At 50.6% G+C, this 27,591-nt stretch overlaps 2 protein-coding genes across 2 annotated transcripts in view; both read right to left on the bottom strand.

Moving 5' to 3' along the window:
• Positions 1-27,591, bottom strand: part of LOC140721392 (uncharacterized) — a 1,266,977-nt gene that overhangs the window by 869,839 nt on the left and 369,547 nt on the right. The window lies entirely within an intron of this gene.
• LOC140721357 (NACHT, LRR and PYD domains-containing protein 3-like) overlaps positions 21,892-27,591 on the bottom strand; it is a 48,144-nt gene continuing 42,444 nt past the window's right edge. Inside the window, exons 5-9 of the mRNA XM_073036197.1 lie at positions 23,791-23,961; positions 23,465-23,635; positions 23,139-23,309; positions 22,816-22,983; positions 21,892-22,652 (exon numbers count right to left, since the gene is read on the bottom strand). Coding sequence (XP_072892298.1) covers positions 22,565-22,652; positions 22,816-22,983; positions 23,139-23,309; positions 23,465-23,635; positions 23,791-23,961 — 769 coding nt within the window. The 3' untranslated portion in view covers positions 21,892-22,564. The remainder of the gene's footprint in view (positions 22,653-22,815; positions 22,984-23,138; positions 23,310-23,464; positions 23,636-23,790; positions 23,962-27,591) is intronic.

Genomic DNA, 27,591 nt, shown 5'->3' with positions numbered 1-27,591 from the left:
TTCATTGCACCCGGTTCCCGGTGTTCACATAACACACAGGAAGTTATGCAGGGTACGGTTCCCGGTCTCCTTATCGAGGGGAGGGTGGTCGAGTGTGTCTGTCCTGCGAGGGGCTCCTGTTTGAAAATGGTGAATAGGGAGGGAGCGACAGAAGGATTTAGAATGGTCACTAGGAACGGAGTGAAAGGTTGACTGAATATGGTCTCCGGTGAGAAAGTGATGGGCTGAGTGACAATGGACGCCAGGGAGGAGTCGATGGGCCGAATTAAGATGGCCGTGGTCGCCTTGTTTCTGATGGCCGACAGGGAGGGAGTGATACACTGACAAGAGAGTGGGACAGAGAGGCAGAGTTAAAATGAACCGACAGGATGGGGATTTTGCACTGACTGAAAATTATCACGGGGGGGGGGGGCGGGGAAAGTTATGTGCTGATTAAATATTGGATTCTGGATTAAAACCAGAAAATAAAATTAATACCAGGGAGAGAGTGACGCGCCAAAATAACATTGTATATAGGGAAGAGGTGATGCGCGCTTTGAAAATGGTTTCCAGGGAGGAAGGGAGGGATGCACTGAGAGAAAATGGACGCCAGGAGGTGACAAATCAGAGGGAGTGGCGGCCAGATCTGAAATAGTCTCTGAAACCTTTGTTACAATGGCCGACAGGGAGAGAGTAATGGACAGTCAACAGAGCGGGAGAGACGCACCGGGTAAAGTGGCCGAAATGCAGTCAGTGGCACATTGAGAAGAGGAGAGGGGTAATGGGGCAATGTAAAATGACCTATTGCTCTGACATAAAATGGCCGCTGCTTCGGTTAAACTGTCTGACGGGGCAGTATAGGGTTAGTGATAACTTGTTTAAAGTGGGTGCCGGGAAGGGAGGGGGTGAGACTGCGATTGAAAACGGCCGTCAGCATCGTTAATTTTGTTGGGAAAAAGGGAGAGATGTGGTGACTGAGGAGACCCCGTTCGGCCGGGTTGAAACGGGACCAAGGAGGGAGAGATGTGGTGACTGAAGGAGACCCCGTTCGGCCGGGTTGAAATGGGACCAAGGAGGGAGCGACGCCTCGGTTAAAGTGAGCGGCAGAGAAGGAGTGAAGGACACGTTGACTTCAATTAATCCCACCCTGCAAAATCTCATTTCAGGGAAGCAGACACCATCAATTTGCGGGAGACTCCCGGAACTCCTGGGAGAGGTGGGATGTCTGCAATAGAGTAGCTCCTTAGCAGCCAGCCAGCTAGTTTAAATAGCGTTAGCTATGCTAATGAACGAATGACACCCGTTAAACTCACCTCAACAGTGATGTAACCCACCAGGGGCAATAGAAAAGTCACTGTTGCAGACAGTGCAGCGAGCAACACTGCCATTATTTTGACCCCTAATTAGGCAGGGGTAAACTTCAGTGTAGTTTGGGGTGAAGTACGTTTTGTATTTTCTGTTTTTGCAGTACTCTGCCATGGCTCTCTCTCTCTCTCTCTCTCTCTCTCTCTCTCTCTCTCTCTCTCTCTCTCTCTCTCTCTCTCTCTCTCTCTCTCTCTCTCTCTCTCTCTCTCTCTCTCTCTCTCTCTCTCTCTCTCTCTCTCTCTCTCTCTCTCTCTCTCTCTTTCTTTCCCTCTCTCTCTCGTTCCAAAAAAAACGATTTCCGTGATATTTTATATAAATTGCGGCGTCAGGGAGCCGCTATCAATATGCGGGAGCCTCCCGGAACTTCCGGGAGAGGTGGGATGTCCGACGCTTCACTTGAAATGGCCGCTGGGGAGAGAGTGGCGGCTTTGGTAGAAGTGAGCACAAGAGAGGGAGGGACGCGCTGATTTAAAATGGCGAATCCTTGGTTAATGTGGCCGCCAGGGATGGAGTGAGATACTGACATACAATGGCCACTGTCACACGCAGAATCTATGGCGAAGGAACATGCGGTGCCCCTGGATACAATCCCGGGATCGAGTGTGTTGTTGATTGTAATAACAGCATTTTAATTTGTGTTTTATATCGCCTTGTGCATTGTATATATGTTTTAAGTCCAACAATTTCGTCATTGAATAAGCTAATGTATATATCAGATATTCACTCATACACATATACATGTTGGTTTTGGGGAGGAGGTGAGGGATTTAGGAGGAAAAGGAGTACGAGGAGTGGACTGATGAGACAGTGAACGTGTCGAAGTCACTGACTCAATAGGGGACGGAAAGGGGAGGGGCAGAAGTTCCTGTCACAAACTGATGGCCGAAATGGAAAAGATAAAGACGGGGTGAGGAGGAGTGAAACGCCAGAAACGGAGCAGGAGTGATGTGATCGGGAGGAAGGGGAATGATGGGGTGGGGAGGGACCGGAAGCGATGGGATGCCGAGGGAGGGGGGAGTGGTGTGACGGGGAAGCAGGGGAAGTGATGGGACGGGGAGGGAGGGAGAATAATTGGACAGGGTGGGGAGGAACAGGATGGGAAGTGTGGGGGAGTGACTTACTCAATAGAGGAGGAAGGGTTGGTGGTGACATTTCCTTCGTAAATAAGACGGACGGCAAGAAAGGGGAGGGGTGCTTACTGTCACAAAATGGCTGTCGGCAGAAGGTTAAATGGAGAGTTGGGAGAGCGAGGAGGGAGAGAAAGGAGAGGAGAGATGAGGAGTTGAGATTGAATAAACGTGAAGTGTGTGGAAGGTGAGGAAATGGATGTGCGCCGTTCTACGATGCTGGGAGAGCGGAAGTCAATGGTAACCATCACAAAATGGCCGCCAGCCAGGGTAAGATGGGCGGTGATAGAGGGGAGAGCGAGGGGACAGGGAGCGGAGTGTTTCAGGAGTGACGGGAGCCGAGGGTGGGAAAGGGCGGCTAGTAACAAGGGAGCAGGAACTGGGGGGTTCCCACGGGGGAGGAATGTGACTAGCACCGTTACCTCCTTCCCCCTCCGTCTCCAAAATCCCGCCTTGATTTTTCTTTCGGGCCGAGCCTCAGGTCGCTCGGCCCGAGCCCTTCAGGCTGTCCCATGGAGTAGGGGGACGTGTCATCACTGGGGCCTGTCAAAGGCAGGAGTGGGCGGCAGCTTGCTGGACAAGATGGAGGCGAGGACTGTCGGTGCCGGCTGGTTGGAGTGGATCATCACCATCTTCTGCAGGGTGGGGGAGAGGGAGGGATCAGATTGAGGAGGGGAGGGGAGAAAGAGAAGTGGAGTAGAGGAGTCTACCCACTCCCTCAGCCTCTCTCTCCCTCAATCCCCTCTCTCCCTCCCTGTCCCCTCTTCTCTCTCCATCTCATCCCCCACTTCTCTCTCCCCACCATATCCACCTCTCTCCATCCCTCCCCACGCTTTTATTCCTTTTCTACCGCATCTCTCTGAACTGTCTAGTCCATCAGCAATAACAGGAACGATTCTCTAATTCCCTATAAAGTATGAAATTATAAGTATTATCTCGGATAAATTACCCCGTGGAAAAGACAGTGATGTGCGAGTTTGAACAATCGTTGTCAGACGAAAAATACAGATGTTGTCAATAAATTATTCCTTTTTAGGGTAGCAGGAAATCACATGTGCGGTACCGCACAGAATGGAGCCCGTCTGTCACGATATAGACTGGATCGATTCTGTCGATAAGGTCGGGACCGGGCGTTTTATTGTTATTTTTTTCTGAAGTTCTGGGGAGAGATGAAATTGATTGAAATTCCCGGCGATGTGGAGAATTATGAGGACGCCGGGATGATCCAGTGGAATTTAATGACTCTCGATGTGTGCGAAAATCCATGGCAATTGAAAAAATAATAACGTGGATAAATGTAATGAATTGGGAAAATTAAAAGCGAAATGCTTCCAAAATAGCGATTTTCATAATTTATTGGAAATTTCTCGTGCGCCAATTCTCCGGTCGCCTGGAACACTGTCCACTGTTCACGTGTAAATAGGGCAACCAGTTCAAGTCAGAAATGGTCAGTTGATATTCTCAGCAAGTAACTTTTATCCCCGTCAGAGTCAAGTGTTCCTACTCCAACTTTGTCTCGATATTATGAGGCAAGAATTGGAGTGTCGCGTGCAGCCTGTGCTCCTTGCTTAAGAAATACCGACTCGCAATAGAGGAATGTTCACCATCTTGGCTTCTGACGTGGCTGTACTGTGACGGGGATTGGATCACGTGGACTGGACGCTCCGTCACGAAGCTGCTTCATTCTAACAATGACCTGTGCATTCATTCACACTGAGCAAGATGAATGATTTGCAAATGTTGCAGATAATCTCCATCTGAGTTTACATGGTCGGCACAACATTGTGGGCCGAAGGACCTGTAATGCCGTGTAGATTTCTATGATTCTATCACTTGAGAGTCTGGGTGCAGGGAATATGTATCCTGCACCGTGCTGTCGAGGCCTAGGAGGCAAAATTTCAGAAAAATGAATACACTGATCACGACGGATATCAGATGAAATTCTTTAATGATCGTGAGTGGTGAATCATTGGAATCCGATCGCAGTGAATCTGAGGTTAACAGTAACTCAACCTTACCCTTGATGGATAATGGAAGGCGATTAACTTTGGGGTGCCTGATTGCGAATAATAATGTTTATGTCATTCCGTTATCTTTCTCCAGTGAATTTAGTGGCGATTGTCATCCTGTCCCGGGGAAAGTGCGGCCTCTCCTTCTGCACCACGTGGTTCCTGGTGGCCATGGCAGCGGCGGATCTACTGGTCATTATCACCGAGGTTGTTTTGTATCAACTCAATCATCATTATTTTCCCGTTTGTTTCCTGTGTGCACTGTTCTCCGTGTTCTGTCCCGCATTGCCGTGAACTGTTCCGTCTGGTTCACCGTCACTTTCACCTTCGATCAGTTTGTTGTCATTTGCTGTCAGAAACTGAAAACAAAGGACTGCACGGGGAGAACGGCGGCCGTGGTTCTAGCGCCATCTAGCGGTCTGTTCTGTCTGAAAAACGGCCCACTCTACTTACAGAGAGATAGATAGATAGATAGATAGATAGATAGATAGATAGATAGATAGATAGATAGATAGATAGATAGATAGATACCTTATTCATCCCCATGGGGAAATTCAACTTTTTTTCCAATGTCCCATACACTTGTTGTAGCAAAACTAATTACATACAATACTTAACTCAGTAAAAAAAATATGATATGCATCTAAATCACTATCTCAAAAAGCATTAACAATAGCTTTTAAAAAATTCTTAAGTCCTGACGGTTGAAATGTAAAGCCTAATGGCATTGGGGAGTATTGACCTCTTCATCCTGTCTGAGGAGCATTGCATCGATAGTAACCTGTCGCTGAAACTGCTTCTCTGTCTCTGGATGGTGCTATGTAGAGGATGTTCAGGGTTTTCCATAATTGACCGTAGCCTACTCAGCGCCCTTCGCTCAGCTACCGATGTTAAACTCTCCAGTACTTTGCCCACGACAGAGCCCGCCTTCCTTACCAGCTTATTAAGACGTGAGGCGTCCCTCTTCTTAATGCTTCCTCCCCAACACGCCACCACAAAGAAGAGGGCGCTCTCCACAACTGACCTATAGAACATCTTCAGCATCTCACTACAGACATTGAACGACGCCAACCTTCTAAGGAAGTACAGTCGACTCTGTGCCTTCCTGCACAAGGCATCTGTGTTGGCAGTCCAGTCTAGCTTCTCGTCTAACTGTACTCCCAGATACTTGTAGGTCTTAACCTGCTCCACACATTCTCCATTAATGATCACTGGCTCCATATGAGGCCTAGATCTCCTAAAGTCCACCACCATCTCCTTGGTCTTGGTGATATTGAGACGCAGGTAGTTTGAGTTGCACCATATCACAAAGTCCTGTATCAGTTTCCTATACTCCTCCTCCTGTCCATTCCTGACACACCCCATTACAGATCATTAACCATGTACCACGGTTCTGTTATCCGAAGCCAAGTTACTTCACTGAACCGGCGTGGATGGCGTATGACTGGTTTAACATCGTTTTAACTCCGTTCCTCCCATTCGGTCTAATTCTGCTGCTCAACGCTCTGACACTCAGGCACATTTTAGTGGCCAGTCGGGTCGGTAGGGGGCTGAGGGGTCAGAGCAAGGGGGGAAGCAGCAGTGACCCGGAGATGGAGAGCCGGAAGAGGTCTGTGGTTTTGCTCTTCACCCTCTCCGGCAGCTTCATCCTCCTGTGACTGACGAATGTTGCAGAATTTATCTACTATCACATCACCGGGATAGGAACACAGGGGAATGACTCGGAAATTATTTCCGCCTATGCCGGATATTTGCTAAGGAATTTCAGCTGCTGCACGAACACATTCATTTACGCCGCCACTCAGTCCAGATTCCGAGAGCAGGTGAAAAGCGCGGTGAAATATCCGTTCATTTCAGTACTCCGGTTCATTAACAGAGCAACCCCCTAACAAACCACAAACCTGCTCACAGTCAGCCTCGCTGCTCCCGACTTCTACCCTCTCTTCCTTAAGGTGGCGCGGCTGGCTGAATATCGACGGACCATACCGTCTTCCCTAAGCTCAGTAAGTCTTGGTCAAGCGAACTGGATAACAACAAAGGACGCCCCCATGAACGACGCCCGGCCGATCCGAACACGGCCCCAGTGAATAAGGACACGGAGAGGAAAATTGCAAAGTACAAGAACACAGAACAATTATTGCGCGACACGTTAATTCCTCCGGGTTCATCCGCCTATAAGGTTTGATTGAAAACAGGGGACAACAGGTACTCCGCTACCTTTTCTAGTGATTTACGTGTTGGATCAAGTAGACTGGCCCATTGTCGTCTCTTTCGGTTTTGTAAAACTCGGATATCGGAAGGGAGAATCTGAGAACGGGCGTGGGGATCCTAATTGGGAACTGACTTACATGTTTTACTGAATGGGAAGAGGTGGAAAAGCGGCGTCTGCGCCCTAAGGTAAAGGCCAAGAAATGGGAGAATAATAGTTCAATGGCAGATTCTAGCGTCAGTCCGAAGGTCCCATTGGGAGGTTTGTAGCCTCAGCTGGCGCCTCCGCCCATGAATGACAACGAGATTATAGAAATGGCAGCGGGGTTGCAACAATAAAGATCCCGGAACGGGTAGCCAGCCCAGGGGGTGACGGCACCAGAGGTTCGCTCGCCTGGTCCCGAACCCTGCCCCTTTGCCCGATTCTTCCGGAGCCCGCGGGCGGGAACGGACGTTCTGTTCACGGAGGGTCGAGTTTCCACCAGACAGGGGAGAGGGACCCTTCAAATCCCCCGGATAATAGTGGACGATATCCCTATTTAAAAAACTCTGGACCCCGACTGACGTAAGCAGTCCGATCAGCGATGCCCCGGATCCACTAAGAAAACCTGTAGCTTTTCATAATTAGCTCACTCGGAAGAGTCAAATGTTTAACCCCGCTGCCTGGGAATTTACAAGCGCTCTTCCGTATCATATATGAAACTTCTTGGGCTGGGGCGGAGCCCATCTTCTCGCTGCCAAGGCTACTCCCGAGGGAGACTGACCACCGTCAGTCGGCGAGGAAGCCCGACAGGCTATGGAAACGAGGGTGCGCGAACATAAATCCCCCTTTCCTTGCCGCAGCTCGATAGCATGGGGGCTTCGGAGAAGTTGCCCGGCACGTGGAAAAGAAAGGTAAAGACCGTCACTGACTCGATTCACAGACACCTGGGACGCAAATGCGGAAATACCCCTGGACCAGCAAAATGCCCGGTGGGCTGGTGAAACCTTCCCGAACTGCCTCCGACCCGAGGTCGCCCCTGCCTTTTAATTGACCAATCTGAACTGGTAGACCCAGCAACGGAATGTGTTAACCCAGACCCTGACCGACACGGAACGAAATAGGTTGTTTAAGATCACGGGAGAAAGGGGGCAGTTCTCAAAAAAAGGGGAGTGGAAGGCGGGAGTTCGGCCAAGGCCCCGCGACAAGAGGCAGAACGAATGTAGGAAATGTGGGCGAAAGGGGCATTAGGCCAGAGAGAGCTGAGGCGGAGAGGAGAGAAGGGGTAGGAGAGGGCAGTTAGAAAGAATCCCCCACGGAGCAACCCCGGGAAATGACACATTTCACTCGGCGTAAACCCTTCGGGTCCCAGTAGGGAGGCTACGAGGGGAAGACGAATCAAGTCGCTCTGATCAGGGCTCATGAGGACCCGCAGGAGGATCCATTCCTAGATGTCGAAATAGCAAAGAAAGCAGTACGTGTCCTGATCGATTCCGGCGCCACTATACCGTCCGTCAGCCCCTCTGTGGCACTGCCTGAGAGAGAGTACTGTGAGTATAAAAACCGCGAGGCTAGCCGGAGTCCCCTTGACGGATCCATTATCCCAGCCCGTGGATATTAGAGTAGACGGGAGAGGGATTGAGGAAACGTCTGTTATAGCCAGTAACTCACACGTTAACATACTGGGACGCCAGGCTTTGTGCAAACTGAACGCGGAATCCATTGCCCTCCCGCGGGATGGGACCTCGAGCTGCCCAGTGAAAAGGTGCCGGAGCCTCGCTCTGTGACGCTCCAAAGGACGGGACCCACAGGCGCGCGGGCGGCTTTACATGCTGAGATACAGAGTGGCCGTGACAGCGAATAATGGTGACAGTGGGGAATCGGAGATTCCTGGGAGACTTCGTAAATACTTGCAAATTGGTAACTGCTTTGCACTGTCCCCTTCTGGCCTGTCGGGACACGGGTCCCCTTCCCCCTTCAGTTGAACCCGCCCTTTCCCGAGGAGGAGAATTGATCAGAATGATCAAAAAGGAGGGGGATTTTGGCCATCTGGGTCTGGTCTGGTATATATCTTTGCGAGAATATGGAATTGAGTGTGTGTGTTGCTCAGTGCCTGCATCAGCAGAGAATCCTGGCGTTGCCCTTTAGCCTCCCGCTGTAGACATGAGACTACATGGTCCTGCCTTCCAGCCTGCAGCTGTACACCACCCGGCCACGTGACTGAGGTGTGTTCCCCTCCAGTTTCCCCGGATCAATACCAAAGATGGAAATGCTGAATAAACTAAACCCGTTAGAATCAGCGATAAACACGTTGCGTGTACTGATTGTCAGCCGAGCCGTTGCTCTCCGGGACGGCTCTCCAGGTCACGGAAATAAAGAGTCTCCGAATGAATACCTGGATCTGAGTCTTGTGTGGAAAAGGAAATTCCCTAACAGGGGTTAACACAAAAATATCAACATCACACAATAAAAAACAACAACAAATTCAAGACAATTAAAACAGAAAATGCCAAGAGAAACTAGGAACTATCCAAAACATTCCAGGAACCTGCTACCGTTTTATTGAATTTGATTACTTACACAGGCGCCATCTAGTGGCAAGCATCGTCACCAAAATCTCTCTTTCCTCAAACTCATGAAAGATACCAGACTTTACTATAAATAGATTTCCGACCAGTTTAGGGTCAGAGTCCTACAATTATATTACGACCGATGCATTATTAGAGATAGGGCGATACACGATACAATTCCGGATATAATCGTAAGTCCCTTGGAAGACGATAAGGGGATATTGATATTGGGTGATAAGGAAATGGCGGAGGCATTGAACGACTATTTTGTGTCTGTCTTCACGGTGGAGGACACGTCTAATATGTCAAAGAAGGATGTTATGACCGATATGGGAGGTGAGGACCTCGATAATATCACTGTCACTAAAGAGATAGTGATGGGAAAACTAGAGGGCCTGAAGGTAGATAAGTCCCCTGGTCCTGTTGGGATGCAGCCAGGGTGCTGAAAGAGTTGGCGGAGATTATAGTAGACACGTTGGTAATCATTTATCAAAACCCTCTAGACTCTGGGCAGGTGTCGGCGGATTGGGAGACAGCAAATGTCACGCCACTTCTTAAAAAAGGATGCAGGCAAAAGACGGGCACCTATAGGCCAGTTAGCTTACCATCTGCAGTCGGGAAAATGCTTAACTGGAGAGACAGTTAGAAAGACGCAACATGGATTCAGAAGGGGCAGGTCCTGCTTCATAAACTAACTGGGGTTCTTTCAGGACATAGTGAGTGCATTATATAGAGGGGGACAGGTGGATGTTATATACTTGGATTTCCAGAAGCCATTCGATAAGATGCCGCACAAGAGACTTATAAATAAGATGCGGATGCATGGAGTGGGAGAAAGTGTATTGGCATGGATAGTGGATTGGTTAACCAATAGAAGGCAGAGAGTTGGTATAAATGGGTGTTTCTCCGGTTGGCAGTCTTTGGCGAGTGGGGTGCCGCAGGGGTCGGTACTGGGCCCGCAGATGTTTACCATTTACATTGATGATCTGGAAGAGGGGACTGAGTGTAGCGTAACATAAATTCCTGATGACACTAAACTGAGTGGAAAAGCAAATTGTACAGAGGATGTGGAGAGTCTGCAGAGGGATAAAGATAGATTAAGTGCGTGGGCCAAGGTCTGGCAGATGGAACACAACGTTGGCAAATGCGAGATCATCCACTTTAGAAGGAATAATAGAGAAGCAGATTATTATTTAAATGGTGAAACATTGCAGCATGCTGTTGTGCAGAGGGACTTGGGAGCTCCTGTTCATGAATCGCAAAAAGTTGGCTTGCAGGTACAACAGGTTATTGAGAAGGCAAACAGAATATTGGTCTTCATTGCTAGAGGGATTGAATTCAAGAGCAGGGAGCTCATGCTGCAACTATACAAGGTACTGGTGAGGCCGCATCTGGAGTACTGTGTGCAGTTCTGGTCTCCATACTTGAGGAAGGATAGACTGGCTTTGGAGGCAGTGCAGAGGAGGGTCATCGGTTTGATTCCAGGGATGAAGCGGTTAACTTATGAGGAGAGATGGAGTCATCTGAGACTAAACTCTCTGGAGTTCAGAAGAATGAGAGGGGATCTTATAGAAACGTGCAAAATATTAAAAGGCATAGATAAGATAGAAGTAGAAAAGCTGTTTCCATTGGTAGATGAGTCTAGAACTCGGGGACATTGTCTCGAGATTCATGGGAGAGGATTTAGGACGGAGATGAGGGGTAACTGTTTTTCCCAGAGAGTGGTGAATCGGTGGAATTCTCTGCCCAGGGAAACAGTTGAGGCTTCTTCACTAGACATACTCAAGTTACAGTTAGATAGGTTTTTACATAGTAAGGGAATTAAGGGTTATGGGGGAAAGGCAGGTAGATGGAGCTAAGTTTACCGACAGATCAGCCATGATCTTATTGAATGGCGGGACAGGCTCGATGGGCCGGATGGCCTACTCCTGCTCCTATTTCTTATGTTTCTTATGTTAAGTTTGCCCCTGTCTACTGTCATATGAATCTCAAGTTCCATTACTCAATAGTATACACGCATTATAAACGTGTTTAATTCTCATCACCATATCACGCGTGCCTCTCTTCTCTGAACTGCCTTGGTGATTTCCGTTGTGAGTGGACTGCTCTCCTGAGAAACACGGGCCTCTCTTCTCTGAACGGCCTTGGTGATCTCCGTTGTGAATGGACTGCTCTCCTGAGAAACACGGGCCTCTCTTCTCTGAACGGCCTTGGTGATCTCCGTTGTGAGTGGACTGCTCTCCTGAGAAACACGGGCCTCTCTTCTCTGAACGGCCTTGGTGATCTCCGTTGTGAGTGGACTGCTCTCCTGAGAAACACGGGCCTCTCTTCTCTGAACGGCCTTGGTGATTTCCGTTGTGAGTGGACTGCTCTCCTGAGAAACACGGGCCTCTCTTCTCTGAACGGCCTTGGTGATCTCCGTTGTGAGTGGACTGCTCTCCCGAGAAACACGGGCCTCTCTTCTCTGAACCGCCTTGGTGATCTCCGTTGTGAGTGGACTGCTCTCCTGAGAAACACGGGCCTCTCTTCTCTGAACTGCCTTGGTGATTTCCGTTGTGAGTGGACTGCTCTCCTGAGAAACACGGGCCTCTCTTCTCTGAACTGCCTTGGTGATCTCCGTTGTGTGTGGACTGCTCTTCTGAGAAACACGGGCCTCTCTTCTCTGAACCGCCTTGGTGATCTCCGTTGTGAGTGGACTGTTCTCCTGAGAAACACGGGCCTCTCTTCTCTGAACTGCCTTGGTGATCTCCGTTGTGAATGGACTGTTCTCCTGAGAAACACGGGCCTCTCTTCTCTGAACGGCCTTGGTGATCTCCGTTGTGAGTGGACTGCTCTCCTGAGAAACATGGGCCTCTCTTCTCTGAACCGCCTTGGTGATCTCCGTTGTGAGTGGACTGCTCTCCTGAGAAACACGGGCCTCTCTTCTCTGAACCGCCTTGGTGATCTCCGTTGTGAGTGGACTGCTCTCCTGAGAAACACGGGCCTCTCTTCTCTGAACTGTCTTGGTGATCTCCGTTGTGAGTGGACTGCTCTCCTGAGAAACACGGGCAACAGTCGCAGCCTTTGGTCTCAAGGGGCCACTTTGTATTCTGACAGGATCTTTTTGTCCCGGTTTCCCAGCGCCTGCCGCCTATTCAGCATCGCAGCACTAGCGGTTCGCTGACTGTCATGCCCAGCCCGAGCTCCAGACACCCCCCGGCGTTCCCCAGGCAGCGGCCGTGTCAGTCTGCTCCATTGACATCCCTCCATTTCTAAAGCCAAAGGGTATTGCCTTTTATACCGACAGACGGGATTTAGTTTCAGCCACACCGAACATGGAGAACAGACGCTGACCGGAGCACCGCCTAATCTGGGTACAGGCGTGACTGGATTTGCTTCAGGACAGGGGGAGGGTGGGGGAGGCGGAGGGGTGACGGGCTGGATTTACCCCAGTGGGTAACTTCTCCCCGGACTCTATGCCCCTGAACCCGGACCTCACTGCAGAGCTGGAAACCGAGCCCCGGCTCCTCACCTGTCCTCAGAGTCGATGCGGCTGAGAGGCTCACCGTCCGAAGACTGCCTCCGGATGCCGTTCCCAGTCTTTGTCACTGCGGCTGTTTATTCGGCTGTGTTTGTAGTTCTTTTTGTTCTTATTGATTCTGTTATAATTCTTTAATTCTACTGTGAGTGGCCGGAAGATAATGAACCGGAGACTCATATTGCGGTGATATATACGTACCTTGATGGAGAATTCTGAACTTTGAAGTCTGAACATGATTTCCCTTTAGTCTTCCCCTCACTCGGCAGATCAAGCGGACACCCTCCCGCATACAGATACCCTACCCGTGAACTCCGGTTCGTCCAAATGACGAGCACAACCCATCCTCCGTCTCTTCAGGCTCCTCCTTGAATCTTCGTGTTGGTGGAAAACTGAATCCTTCTAAACAAGCGAATGCCGGACCACTCCACATCATCATTCCCAGCGATTTATTCCTTTATCTTTCCCGTCAGTCTGTGCGACTCAGTGACCACACGCAGGGGAACGGGTTATGGGTCGGACAATGAGGGGGATGGGATAGAGCTATGGGGGCTAGCAGAAAGCAAGTGGGGGAAATGCCCACATCTGTGCGGTAACAATTCGTGGATGTGAAAGGAAACAGTTCAGCCAGGAGAGTCTGCGCACAATGCAGACGGGAGCCGGCACGGACCAAACAGGACATTGGGACCAGCAATGACAGAATTCCTATGAGAGAGAGAAAAAGAATGACTGGATCATAGAGTACTTTCTGTTTAAGATATCCATTTCCCTGACTTGGGTGTCATTGCTGAGGCCCGTGTAAATTCACCTTAACTAAGCCTGAGCCGTTCTGCTAGATTTACGAAGCAGGCCAGCCCTACTGAAAGGGGAAGGCTCCATCGCTGTCCAGCCGATAACTCTCTGATTCTAAAGTAGTGATGACAAAATAATGCGAACGTACTCTGTTCTGTGAGATTGGGGGGAGCCCAGTAGATGGAGGAGTTCTCATGAAACTTCAGAGCGCTGGAGGCTGCGGATATGGGAGGCGTTGTCTGACCAGTCGGGGTTTAGCGCTGGAGTCTGCAGATACTGGAGGCATTGGCTGAGCTATGGGAGCCAAGATCTGGAGGCTGCGGATATGGGAGGCTTTGTCTGAGCAGTCGGTGCTGGAGTCTGCAGATACTGGAGGCGTTGGGTGAGCTATGGGAGCCAAGATCTGGAGGCTGCGGATTTGGGAGGCGTTGTCTAAGCAGTCGGTGCTGGAGTCTGCAGATACTGCAGACGTTGGCTGAGCTATGGGAGCCAAGATCTGGAGGCTGCGGATATGGGAGGCTTTGGCTGAGCAGTCGGTGCTGGAGTCTGCAGATACTGGAGGCGTTGGGTGAGCTATGGGAGCCAAGATCTGGAGGCTGCGGATATGGGAGGCTTTGGCTGAGCATTCGGTGCTGGAGTCTGCAGATACTGGAGGCGTTGGGTGAGCTATGGGAGCCAAGATCTGGAGGCTGCGGATATGGAAGGCTTTGTCTGAGCAGTCGGTGCTGGAGTCTGCAGATACTGCAGACGTTGGCTGAGCTATGGGAGCCAAGATCTGGAGGCTGCGGATATGGGAGGCTTTGGCTGAGCAGTCGGTGCTGGAGTCTGCAGATACTGGAGGCGTTGGGTGAGCTATGGGAGCCAAGATCTGGAGGCTGCGGATATGGAAGGCTTTGTCTGAGCAGTCGGTGCTGGAGTCTGCAGATACTGCAGACGTTGGCTGAGCTATGGGAGCCAAGATCTGGAGGCTGCGGATATGGGAGGCTTTGTCTGAGCAGTCGGTGCTGGAGTCTGCAGATACTGGAGGCGTTGGCTGAGCTATGGAAGCCCCGAGCGGGAAGCTGCCGATATGGGAGGCGCCTGAGCAGTCGGGACGCCGTTTTACCGAATCAATGGGACGGAAGTCAGAAAAAAGCGAAGTAGAAAATAGACGGAAGCCTGAGACCGGTGGCGCACGCAATGGGCGGCCGTGAGACACAGCGGCCGGAAAACGCAGGTGAGGCGAGCAGCAAAGTACGGGCGCTTCGATCCGACTGACTCCAATGATGCGATCCGAACGAAGTCAACAGCTTGAAGGACGAGACAAATGGTTGGGAGGCAAATTTAGCAATCCAGCGGGCGGCCGAGTGGGGTTAATAATAATTTTTGTGTTTTTAAGAATTTATTCTAAGACTGTAAGCTGCTCTTTCGACCAAAGTAACAGAGAGTCAGACGGCAGGAAAAGTGATGTATATTGGGCTCAGTGTTAGTGACGGCCGATACTGCGGGCATCGTCTCCATGGCGACAGGCATGACGAGTTTGACATCAGATGAAATAAACAAGGACAAGCCCCTGTCAGAAACAGTATATGAAGCGTCACATCCACAGGGAGGAGTGGATGGAGCGTCACGGCCACCGGGAACAACTGATGAAAGGTCAAATCCTCCAGGAGCAATGGATGTAGGGACACACGACCGGGAGACAAGGATGGTTAGTAACCACACCTCCCCCCCTCCCCCCTCCTGGGTTCAATGGATGGAGGGGTAACTTCCATCGGCAACAATAGATGTCCGGTCACCCCACCCCCTCCACACGGATCAATGACGTTGGGTCATCCCCACCGGGTACTTTGGATGGACGCTTAACAAATATCCGGCACCGGCGAAAATAATTTCCGAGTCATTCCCCTGTGTCCCTATCCCAGTGATGTGATAGTAGATACATTCTGTAACATTCGTCAGCCACAGGAGGATGAAGCTGCCGGAGAGGGTGATGAGCAAGTCCACAGACACTCTTCCGGCTCTCCATCTCTGGGTCACTGCTGTTTCCCCCCTTGCTCTGACCCCTAAGCCCCCTACAGACCTGACTGACCACAACAATGTGCCTGACTGTCAGCGTTGAGCAGCAGAATTACACCGAATGGGAGGAACGGAGTCAAAACGATGTCAAACCAGTCATACGCCAACCACGCCGGTTCAGTGAAGTAACTTGGCTTCGGATAACAGAACCGTGGTAGATTGTTAATGATCTCTCTGTAAGTGAACTAGAGTGGGCCGTTTTTCAGACAGAACAGACCGCTAGATGGCGCTAGAACCACGGCCGCCGTTCTCCCCGTGCAGTACTTTGTTTTCAGTTTCTGACAGCAAATGGCAACAAACCGATCGAAGGTGAAAGTGACGGTGAACCAGACGGAACAGTTCACGGCAATGCGGGGCAGGACACGGAGAACAGTGCACACAGAGGGGACGTTCAGGAAACAAACGGGAAAATAATGATAACTGAGTTGATACAAAACAACGTCAGTGATAATGACCAGTCGATCCGCCGCTGCCATGGCCACCAGGAACCACGTGGTGCAGAAGGAGAGGCCGCACTTTCCCCGGGACAGGATGACAATCGCCACTAAATTCACTGGAGAAAGATAAACGAATGACATAAACATTACGATTCGCAATCAGGTACCCCCAACTTAATCGCCCTCCACTATCCATCAAGGCGAAGGTTGAGTTACTGTTAACCTCAGATTCACTGCTATCGGATTCCAATGATTTTCCACTCACGAGCGGTAAAGAATTTCATCTGTTATCCGTCGTGAACAGTGTATTCATTCTTCTGAAATGTTGCCTCCTCGGCCTCGACTGCACGGTACAGGATACATATTCCCTGCGCCCAGACTGTCAATCATAGAATCATAGAAATCTACAGCGCATTACAGGCCGTTCGGACCACAATGTTGTGCCGTCCATGTAAACTCAGATAGACATTATCTGCAATATTTGCAAATCATTCATCTTGCTCAGTGTGAATGAATGCACAGGTCATTGTTTGAATGAAGCAGCTTCGCGACGGAGCGTCCAGTCCACGTGATCCGATCCCCGTCACAGTACAGCCACGTCAGAGGCCAAGATGGTGAACATTCCTCTATTGCGAGTAGGTAATTCTTAAGCAAGGAACACAAGTTGCACGCGATACAACAACTTTTGCCTCATAATGTCGAGACGAAGTTGGAGTAGGAAAACATGACTCTGACAGGGGGATAAAAATTACTTGCTGAGAATATCAACTGACCATTTCTGAATCTGACTGGTTGCCCTATTTACAAGTGAAGAGTGTTCCAGGTGACCCGAGAATCAGCTCACGAAAAATTTCCAATATATTATGCAAGTCGCTATTTTGGTAGCACTTCGCTTTTAATTTTCCCCATACAGTACATTTATCCACGTTATATTTCTGTAATTGCCATGGATTTCCGAACACATCGAGATTCACTAAATGGCACTAAATCATCCTGGCATCCTCATAATTCTGCAAATAACCCAATTTCATCCCGCCCGGAACGTCAGGGGGAAAAAAAAAACGTTCATGTAATTCTCCACATCGCCCAATTTCACATCACCGGGAATGCCAGAAGAAAAAAATATATTCTGTCCTCATAATTCCGCACATCGCCGGGGACGCCAGAAAAGAGTAAAACGCCCGGTCCCGACCTAATCAATATAATCGATACAGTCTATATCATGACAGACGGGTTTCATTCTGAGCGCTACCACACATGTGATTGCCTGCTACCCGAAAACAGAATAATTTATTGCCAATATCTATTTTTCGTCTGATAACGATTATTCAAACTCGCACATCACTGTCTTTTCCACGGGGGAATTTATCGGAGATAATACTTATAATTTCATACTTTATAGGGAATTAGAGAATCGTTCCTGTTATTGCTGATGGACTAGACAGTTCAGAGAGATGGGGCAGAAAAGGAATAAAAGGGTGCGGAGAGGGCTGGGGAGAGGTGGATAGGGTGGGGAGAGGGGTAGGGAGAGGACGATAGGGTAGGAAGAGTGGTGGGGAGAGGAGGATAGCGTGGGGAGAGGGGTGGAGAGAGGAGGATAGGGTGGCGAGAGGGGTGGAGAGAGGAGGATAGGGTGGCGAGAGGGGTAAGGAGAGGAGGATAGGGTGGCGAGAGGGGTGGAGAGAAGACGACAGGGTAGGGAGAGAGGTGGAGAGAGGAGGATAGGGTGGCGAGAGGGGTGGAGAGAGGACGATAGGGTAGGGAGAGAGGTGGAGAGAGGAGGATAGGGTGGCGAGAGGGGTGGAGAGAGGAGGATAGGGTGGGGATGGTGGAGCGAGGAGGATAGGGTGGAGAGTGGAGGATAGGGTGGGGAAGGTGGAGAGAAGAAGGATAGGGTGGGTAGAGGGGTGGAGAGAGGAGGATAGGGTGGGTAGAGGGGTGGAGAGAGGAGGATAGGGTGGGGAGAGTGGTAAGGAGAGGAGGATAGGGTGCGGAGAGTGGTAAGGAGAGGAGGATAGGGTGCGGAGAGGGGTGGATAGAGGAGGATAGGGTGGGGATGGTGGAGCGAGGAGGATAGGGTGGAGAGTGGAGGATAGGGTGGGGAGGTATGGAGAGAAGTGATAGGCTGCGGAGAGGGGTGGATAGAGGAGGACAGGGTGGGGAGAGAGGTGGGGATAGGAGGATAGGGTGGGGAGAGGGGTAGAGAGAGGAGGATAGGGTGGGGAGGGGTGGAGAGAGGAGGATAGGGTGGGGAGGGGTGGAGAGAGGAGGATAGGGTGGGGAGGTGTGGAGAGGGGGGATAGGGTAGGGAGAGGAGTGGAGAGAGGAGGACAGGGTGGGGAGAGAGCTGGAGAGAGCAGGATGTGGGGAGAGTGATGGGGAGAGGAGGATAGGGTGGGAAGTGTGGTGGAGAGAGGAGGATAGGGTGGGGAGAGAGTTGGGGATAGGAGGATAGGGTGGGGAGAGGGGTAGAGAGAGGAGTATAGAATGTGGAGAGGGGTAAGGAGAGGAGGATAGGGGAAGAGGGGTGGAGAGAGGAGGATAGTGTGGGGAGGGATGGAGAGAGGAGGATAGGGTGGGGAGAGAGGTGGAGAGAGGAGGATAGGGTGGATTGAGGGGTGGAGAGAAGAGGATAGGGTGGGGAGAGGGGTGGAGAGAGGAGGATAGGGTGGGGTGAGAGGTGGAGATCAGAGGAGAGGTTGGACAGAGGAGTGGTTAGAGGAGGATAGGGTTGGGAGAGGGGTGGAGGGAGGATGATAGGGTGGGGAGTGGGGTGGAGAGAGGAGTATAGGGTGGGGAAGGTGGAGAGAGGACGACAGGGTGGCGAGAGGAGTGGAGAGAGGATAGTGTGGTGAGAGAAATGTTGGGGAAGAGATGGATAGAGGGGACTGAGGGAGAGAGAGGCTGAGGGAGTGGGTAGTGGGTCTCATCACCTCTCCTCACCTTCTCTTTCTCCCCTCCCCTCCTCAATCTGTTTCCTCCCTCTCCCCCACCCTGCAGAAAATGGTGGTGATGCACGCCAACCAGCCCGCACCATCAGACCTCGCCTCCGTCTTTTCCGGCAAGCCGGCGCCCACTCCTGCCTTTGACGGGCCCCAGTGACGACACGTCCCCCTACTCCACCGGACCGCCTGAAGGATTCGGGCCGAACGATCTGAGGCTCAGCCCGAAAGAAAAATCAAAGCAGGACTTTCGAGATTGAGGAGAGGAGGGGAGGGTAACGGTGCTAGCCTCTTCCCGTAGTCACATTCCTCCCCCGTGGGAACCCCCCAGTTCTTGCTCCCTTGTTACGAGCTGCACTCTCCCACCCTCGGCTCCCGTCAATCCTGAAACACTCCGCTCTCTGTCCCCTCGCTCTCCCCTCTATCACCTCCCATCACACCCTGACTGGTGGCCATTTTGTGATGGTTACATTGACAACCGCTCTCCCACCATTGTAGAATGGGGCAAACCCTTTTCCTCACCTTGCACTCACTTCCCTTCCTGTTTATCCAATCTCAACTCCTCATCCCTCCTCTCCTTCCCCTCGGTGCCCACTCTCACATCTCTCCATTTAACCTTCTGCCGACAGCCATATTGTGACAGGATCTGATCCTCCCTCCCACTTCCTCCACCACGAAGTGTCACTTCCTCACACTCGCCATCTTGTCACCCTCCTTCCCATCCCATCACTCGCAAACCCCTTCCCTCCCTCCCCTCGCTCTCCTCTCCCCGCCATCTCGACGCTCTGCATCGTATGCTGGTTGGGGCTGCCATTTTGCGATGTCAATCTTCGCCTCTCCTCATCGCCCTCTTTCTCTCTCTCTGTTACCCAGTGAGTCACTCCCCTACTCACCCCGTCAGCCCTGACATACTCCCCTCTCTGACCCCTTGCCCTTTCTTCTGCCATCCACCACATTTTGGTGAACATTTTCTGATGGGAAATTTCGCTCCCCCACCCAATCCCTTCTCCCCCGTCCGTTGAGTGAGTCGCTCCCCTCTCCCTCGTTGAGACAATGAACTCCCCGACCCATCAGCCCTGACCGCGTCCCCGACCCCCGCTTCCCCTTTCTCCCGCCCACGCCCAACTTTTTTGCAGCTCGTCTTATTTGCGAAGGAAATGTCACCACCCATTCATCCCCCACTATTGAAAACGTCACTTCCCCACACCCCACATCCTGTCCAATCAAACCACTCCCGCCCGTCCCATCACTTTCCCTCTCTCCCCGTCCCATCACTCCCCTTTCCTTCCTGTCGTTTCACTCCTTCTCACCCCGTCTATATCTTCTCCACGTCGGCCACCAGTTTGTGACAGGAACTTTCGCCCCTCCCCTTTCCGTCCCCTATTGATCAGTGACTTCGCCACGCTCACCGTCTCATCAGTCCACTCCTTGTCCCATCACTCCTCTTCCTCCCAAACCCCTCACCCTTCCTCCCCAAAACCCACATGTATATGTGTGTGCGTGATCTGAGATATATACATTAGTTTATTCGATGACAAAATTATCAGAATTAAAACATATATACGGTACCCAAGACGATATAAAACACAAATTAAAATACTGTTATTACAATCAGTAACACACTCGATCCCGGGATTGTATCCATGGGCACCGCATGTTCCTTCGTCATAGATTCTGTGTGCGACAGTGGCCATTGTAAGTCAGTGTCTCACTCCATCCCTGGCGGCCACATTAACCAAGGGTTCGCCCATTTTAAATCAGCGCGTCCCTCCCTCTCTTGTGCTCACTTCTACCAAAGCCGCCACTCCCTCGCCAGCGGCCATTTCCAGTGAAGCGTCGGCCATTTGAAGTCAACGTATCCTTCACACCTTCTCTGCCGATCACTGAAACCAAGGCGCCGCTCCCTCCTTGGTCCCGTTTCAACCCGGCCGAACGGGGTCTCCTTCAGTCACCACATCTCTCCCTTTTCCTCAACAAAATTAACGATAGTGACGGCCGTTTTCAATCGCAGTCTCACCCCCTTCCTTCCCGGCGCCCACTTTAAACAAGGTATCGCGAACCCTAAACTGCCCCGTCAGGCATTTTAAGCGAAACAACGGCTATTTTATGTCAGAGCGTCACTCTCTCCCATTAGATCATTGTACATCGACCTATTAGCGCCTCTCTCTTCTCAATGTGCCACTGTCTCAATTTCGGCCATTTTTCCCGGTGCATCTCTCCCTCCCTGTTGACCATTTGAAGTCTGTCCATCACTCTCTCCCTGTCGGCCATTGTAACAAAGTAATCAGGGACTATTTCAGGTCGGACCGCCACTCCCTCGGATTTGTCAGTGCATCCCTCCCTCCCTGGTGATCATTTTCACTGCGTGCGTCACCCCCTCCCTGGTGACACTGTTATCTCGGCGCAACACTCTGCCCCGGTAATAATATTATATTCAGGCTTTAATCCAGAATCCTATTTTAATCAGCAGGTAACTCCCCCCTCCCCGCGTTATAATTTTCAGTCAGTGTGTCATCCCCACCTTGTCGGTCATTTTAACTCTGCCTGTCACTCCCACTCTCTTGTCAGTGTATCACTCCCTCCCTGTCCATTCCGCCCATCGCCCCCTCCCTGGCGTCCATTGTCACTCAGCCCATCACTTTCTCCCTGGAGACCATTTTCAGTCAACCTTTCACTCCCTCCCTGGTGACCATTCTAAATCGGGGGGCAGGAGGGGGACAGATAGCCAGAATGGGAGTTGGGTGGAGATGAGATCCCGGGCACCCAGACTCTGCCAGTCCGACCTCCCTCAGCCTGGAGCTGAGACGCTACTGTGTCAGTGTGAGGAGCTCCGACCCACTGTTGCAGTGCACAGGGTGCGGGGGGCAGCAGAAACCTCAAATAAAACTCGAGTCCGGCACCAGGACAGGAAGTTACAGCGGTTTATTGATTTCATCATGACAAATGTAAATTAAACAATGTGTGAGCTGCTGACGTGCGGGAATAAATAAGCTGCTCCCGACTCACTCACAGTCACACACAATTAACTGACCGGCGACAACGAGTGACCGGTTGAATCATCAGTCCCGTTTCTCACCGTCACTCTGCATCGGGGAACCGATGATTATAAAATCACACTTCAGGGCCGTGTCCGAGATCGCTGCAGATCCAGTGTCACTGCCGAGGGATTTGTCAATTTAACATCATGAAATCGGCCAGGCTGCCGAATGCACCGTCCTTGGCAAAGGGAGCAAAAGGATTCTCTCCCGGGATAATCCCACCCCGGGAAACCGGTGTCCCAGACTGAGCCCCGGACCCCCGGGCTCTTCCTGTCTGGGTAATTCCCCGGGGTGTCACGTGGGAGAGCCTCGAACCCGCACATCCGGCGGAAGCTGACCCGCCGGACAACAGGCGGAAAGACGTCACGGCAGGACCGTTCCAAGCGACACACAGCGCGAGACCTGAGCCGGTTCAGTTAAAACCGTTGAGAGTTGAACCAGGCGCGCGGCCATTAAAGGTAAGGGCGGGAGTTAAAGGGGAGGGCGGGGAATCAACCAAATGTCCCCATCCCGCGGGCGGGGATGTTCACACATTCAGATGTTCACACGGCCACTGTCAGTCCGGGTCTGGATTCCCGCAGAGATCCCAGTTCCTTCCTCCCGGTCACACTGAACCGATTCCCCCCCAACCTGAAACAGATGGGAGAATAAAGATGAAATAAACAGATTACACAACAGTGTCAGTAACAGGGACTGGGGTTAATGTTTCAACAACACTCACAGACAAATATCACCAGAAAACCCGCGGATCCGCTGATATTTTATCACATTGAACATTAACACAAACACTCACTCGATCAGCTTCAGTCTCGGGAGGGTCAGTATGAGGCGGTGGAGAGCGGGGACAGATCCGTCTGTCAGAGAGTTAAATTCCAGGTTCAACTCCGTCTGTGGTGGGTTTGTACTGAGAGCGGCGATGAGATCCTCGGCACCAGAATCTGTGAGACAGACATCCCTCAGCCTGGAGATGAGAGAGAGTGAGGGTGAAGGACACAGAGAGACAGGAGACGGTACAAATCCCCAGTGTTTATCAGTAACACAATTACTGATCACATTAATGTTCCGTGTCAGACACCCAGTGACTGTAAACACAATCTCCCACAGTCTGGTTCTTACCACAGTTTCTGTATTTTACACTCCGGGTCCCTCAGAGCCGCAGACACCAGTTTCACTCCTGAATCACCAAGTTTATTAGAACCCAGGTTCAGCTCCGTCAGTGATCGGATTGTACTGAGAGCAGAGGCGAGATCCGCGGCACCAGAATCTGTGAGACCGACATCCCCCAGCCTAGAGATGACAGAGAGTGAGGGTGAAGGAAACAGAGAGACAGGAGACGGTAGAAATCCCCAGTGTTTATCAGTAACACAATTACTGATCGCATTAATGTTCAGTGTCAGACACCCAGTGACTGTAAACACAATCTCCCACACTCTGGTAATTACCGCAGTTCCTTTATTTTACACTCCGGGTTCCTCAGAGCCGCAGACACCAGTTTCACTCCTGAATCTCCCAGTTTATTACCACTCAGGTTCAGCTCCGTCAGTGATGGGTTTGTACTGAGAGTGGAGACGAGATCCTCGGCACCAGAATCTGTGAGACCGACCTCCCTCAGCCTGGAGATGAGAGAGAGTGAGGGTGAAGGACACAGAGACACAGGAGACGGTACAAATCCCCAGTGTTTATCAGTAACACAATTACTCATCACATTAATGTTCAGTGTCAGACACCCAGTGACTGTAAACACAATCTCCCACAGTCTGGTACTTACTCCAGTTTCTGTATTTTACACTCCGGTCTCCTCAGAGCCACAGACACCAGTTTCACTCCTGAATCTCCCAGTTTATTATCACTCAGGTCCAGCTCCGTCAGTGATGGGTTTGTACTGAGAGCGGTGACGAGATCCTCGGCACCAGAATCTGTGAGACCGACATTCTCCAGCCTGGAGATGAGAGAGAGTGAGGGTGAAGGACACAGAGAGACAGGGGACGGTACAAATCCCCAGTGTTTATCTGTAACAGAATTACTGATTTTTTTCTTCAGCACGACTGTGCAAGTCAGCCAGTGAGAACAGCGAGAAGAGTTTAAAAGGAAGACAGATTTACAGAGCGAACTTCAGAGGAGCGGGAGACAGAGTAGCAAGGCTTTGGCTCAGTGGGGGTTCGGCGATAAAGGGTCGAGGTGAGGTAGGTTATCTGTTTACAATACAGACAGAGAGTATGTGTGTGAGGCTGGTTTTCTGTGCTCGGTGTCAGATGTGGGAGATCCTGGAGACTCCCAGCCTCCTGGACGGCAACATCTGCACCCGGTGTGTCGAGCTGCAGCTCCTTAGGGACCGAGTTAGGGAACTGGAGATGCAGCTCGATGACCTTCGTCTGGTCAGGGAGAGCGAGGAGGTGATAGAGAGGAGTTACAGGCAGGTGGTCACACGGGGGCCACGGGAGACTGAAGAAGTGGGTCAGAGTCAGGAAAGGGAAGGCCAAGAAGCATGTACTAGAGTGTACCCCAGTGGCAGTACCCCTTGACAATAAGTTTTCCTGTTCGAGTACTGCCGGAGGGGGCTGGCCCACGGGGTTGGGGAGCATCAGTGTCAGTGCCTCTGGCACAGTCTGGCCCTGTGGCTCAGGAGGGCAGGGAAAGGAAGAGGAAGACAGCAGAGATAGGGGACTATAGTCAGGGGGTCAGACAAACGATTCTGTGGACGCAGGAAAGAAACTCGGATGGTAGTTTGCCTCGCAGGTGCCAGGGTCCGGGATGTTTCTGATCACGTCCAAGATATCCTGCAGTGGGAGCGAGAACAGCCAGAGGTCGTGGGACATATTGGTACCAGTGACAGGCAGGAAAAAGGAAGAGGTCCTGAAAACCGACTACAGGGAGTTAGGAAGGAAGTTGAGAAACAGGACCTCAGAGGTAGTGATCTTGGAATTACTGCCTGTGCCACGTGACAGTGAGAATAAGATTAGGATGAGGTGGAGGATAAACGCATTGACTGAGGGATTGGAGCAGGAGGCAGGGATTCAGATTTCTGGATCATTGGGACCTCTTTTGGGGCAGGAGTGACCTGTACAAAAATGACGGGCTGCACTTGAATTCCCGGGGGACCAATATCCTGACAGCAAGGTTTGCTAAGGCTACTGGGGAGAGTTTAAACTAGAATTGCTGGGGGGTAGTGAACCAAATTGATGTGATGGAGGAGAGGAAGGTTGGCTCACAAATAGAGAGAATTTGGAGAGTGTGAAAGGGAGGATACGCACGTGATAGAGAAGGGAGGCACTCAGTCCGATGGTTTGAGATGTGTCTATTTTAATGCAAGGAGTATGATGAATAAAACGGATGAGCTTAGAGCGTGGATCAGCTCTCGGAGCTATGATGTGGTGGTCATTACATAGACTTGGATGGTGCAGGGGCAGGAACGGCTGCTTCAAGTGTCAGGATTTAATTGTTTCAGAAAGGACAGGGAGGGAGGCAAAAGAGGTGGGTACGTGGCACTGTTGATCAGAGATAGTGTCACGGCTACAGAAAAGGAGGAAGTCATGGAGGGTGTGTCTAAGGTGTTTCTGTGGGTGGAAGTTAGGAACAGGAAGGGGTCAGTAACTCTACTGGGTGTTTTGTGTAGACCACCCAATGGTAACAGGGACATCGAGGAGCGGATAGGCAGACAGATTCTGGAAAGGAGTTTTAATAACAGGGTTGTTGAGGTGTGAGGTTTTAAATTCCCAAATATTGATTGGCATCTCCCTAGAGTGAGGGGTTTAGATGGGGTGGAATTTGTTAGGTGTGTTCAGGAAGGTTTCTTGACACAATATGTAGATAAGCCTACAAGAGGAGAGGCTGTGCTTGATCTGCTATTGGGAAATGAACCTGGCCTGGTATCAGGTATCTCAGTGGGGGAGCATTTTGGAGATAGTGATCACAGTTCTATCTCTTTTACCATAGCATTAGAGAGGGATAGGATCAGGCAAGCTTGGGAAACCTTTAATTAGTGTAAGGGGAACTATGAGGCTATCAGGCTGGAACTTGTAAGCATAATTTGGAAACAGATGTCCTCAGGGAAACATACAGAAGGAATGTAGAAAATGTTCATTGGATATTTGCGTGGGGTTCTGAGTAGGTACGTTGCAATGAGACATGGAAAGGACGGTAAGGTACAAGATCCGTGGTGCACAAAGGCCATTGTAAATCTAGTCAAGAAGAAAAGAAGAGCTTATGAAAGGTTCAAAAAACGAGGTAATGATATGAATCTGGAAGATTGTAAGGCTAGCAGGAAGGAGCTTAAGAGTGAAATCAGGAGAGCTGAAGGGACCATGAGAAGGCCTTGGCAGACAGGATTAAGGAAAACCCCAAAGCATTCTGCAAGTATGTGAAGAGCAAGAGGATAAGATGTGAGAGAATAGGACCAAACAAGTGTGACAATGGAAAAGTGCGTATGGAACCGGAGGAAATAGCGGAGGTATTTAATGAATCATTTGCTTCAGCATTCATGACGGAAAAGGATCTTGGCGATCGTAGGGATGACTTGCAGCAGACTAAAAAGCTGAAGAATGTAGATATTAAGAAAGAGGATGTGCTGCAGCTTTTGGAAAGCATCAAGTTGGATAAGTCACAGGGACGTGACAGGATGTACCCCAGGCTACTGTGGGAGACAGGAAGGAGATTGCTGAGCCTCTGGCAATGATTTTTGCATCATCAATGAGGACGGGAGAGGTTCCAGAGGATTGGAGGGTTGCGGATGTTGTTCACTTATTCAAGAAAGTGAGTAGGGATAGCCCAGGAAATTATAGGCTAGTGAGTCTTACTTCAGTGGTTGGTAAGTTGATGGAGAAGATCCTGAGAGGTAGGATTTATGAACATCCGGAGAGGCAAAATATGATTAGGAATAGTCAGCATGGCTTTGTCAAGGGCAGGTCATGCCTTACGAGTCTGAATGATTTTGTTGAGGATGTGACTAAACACATTGATGAAGGTAGAGCAGGAGATGTAGTGTATATGGATTTCAGCAAGGCATTTGATAAGGTACCCCATGCAAGGCTTATAGAGAAAGTAAGGAGGCATGGGATCCAAGGGGACATCGCTTTGTGGATCCAGAACTGACTTGCCCACAGAAGACAAAGAGTGGTTGTAGATGGGTCATATTCTGCATGGAGGTCGGTGACCAGTGGAGTGCCTCAGGGATCTGTTCTGGGACCCCAAGTCTTTGTGATTTTTATAAATGACCTGGATGAGGAAGTGGAGGGATGGGTTAGTAAATTTGATGATGACACAAAAGTTGGGGGTGTTGTGGATAGTGTGGAGGGCTGTCAAAGGTTACAACGGGACATTGATAGGATGCAAAACTGGGCTGAGAAGTGGCAAATGGAGTTCAACCCAAATAAGTGTGAAGTGGTTCACTTTGGTAGGTCAAATATGATGGCAGAATATAGTATTATTGGTTAGTCTCGGCAGTGTGGATGATCAGAGGGATCTTGGGGTCTGAGTACATAGGACACTCAAAGCTGCTATGCAGGTTGACTCTGTAGTTAAGAAGGCGTACGGTGTATTGGTATTGTATTCAGCAGTAGTGGGATTGAGTTTA

The sequence above is a fragment of the Hemitrygon akajei genome, unplaced genomic scaffold (assembly GCF_048418815.1).
Source record: "Hemitrygon akajei unplaced genomic scaffold, sHemAka1.3 Scf000054, whole genome shotgun sequence".
Classification (NCBI taxonomy): domain Eukaryota; kingdom Metazoa; phylum Chordata; class Chondrichthyes; order Myliobatiformes; family Dasyatidae; genus Hemitrygon; species Hemitrygon akajei.
Note: the sequence above shows the minus strand (reverse complement) of the source record. Positions and strands in the feature narration are given on the sequence as shown.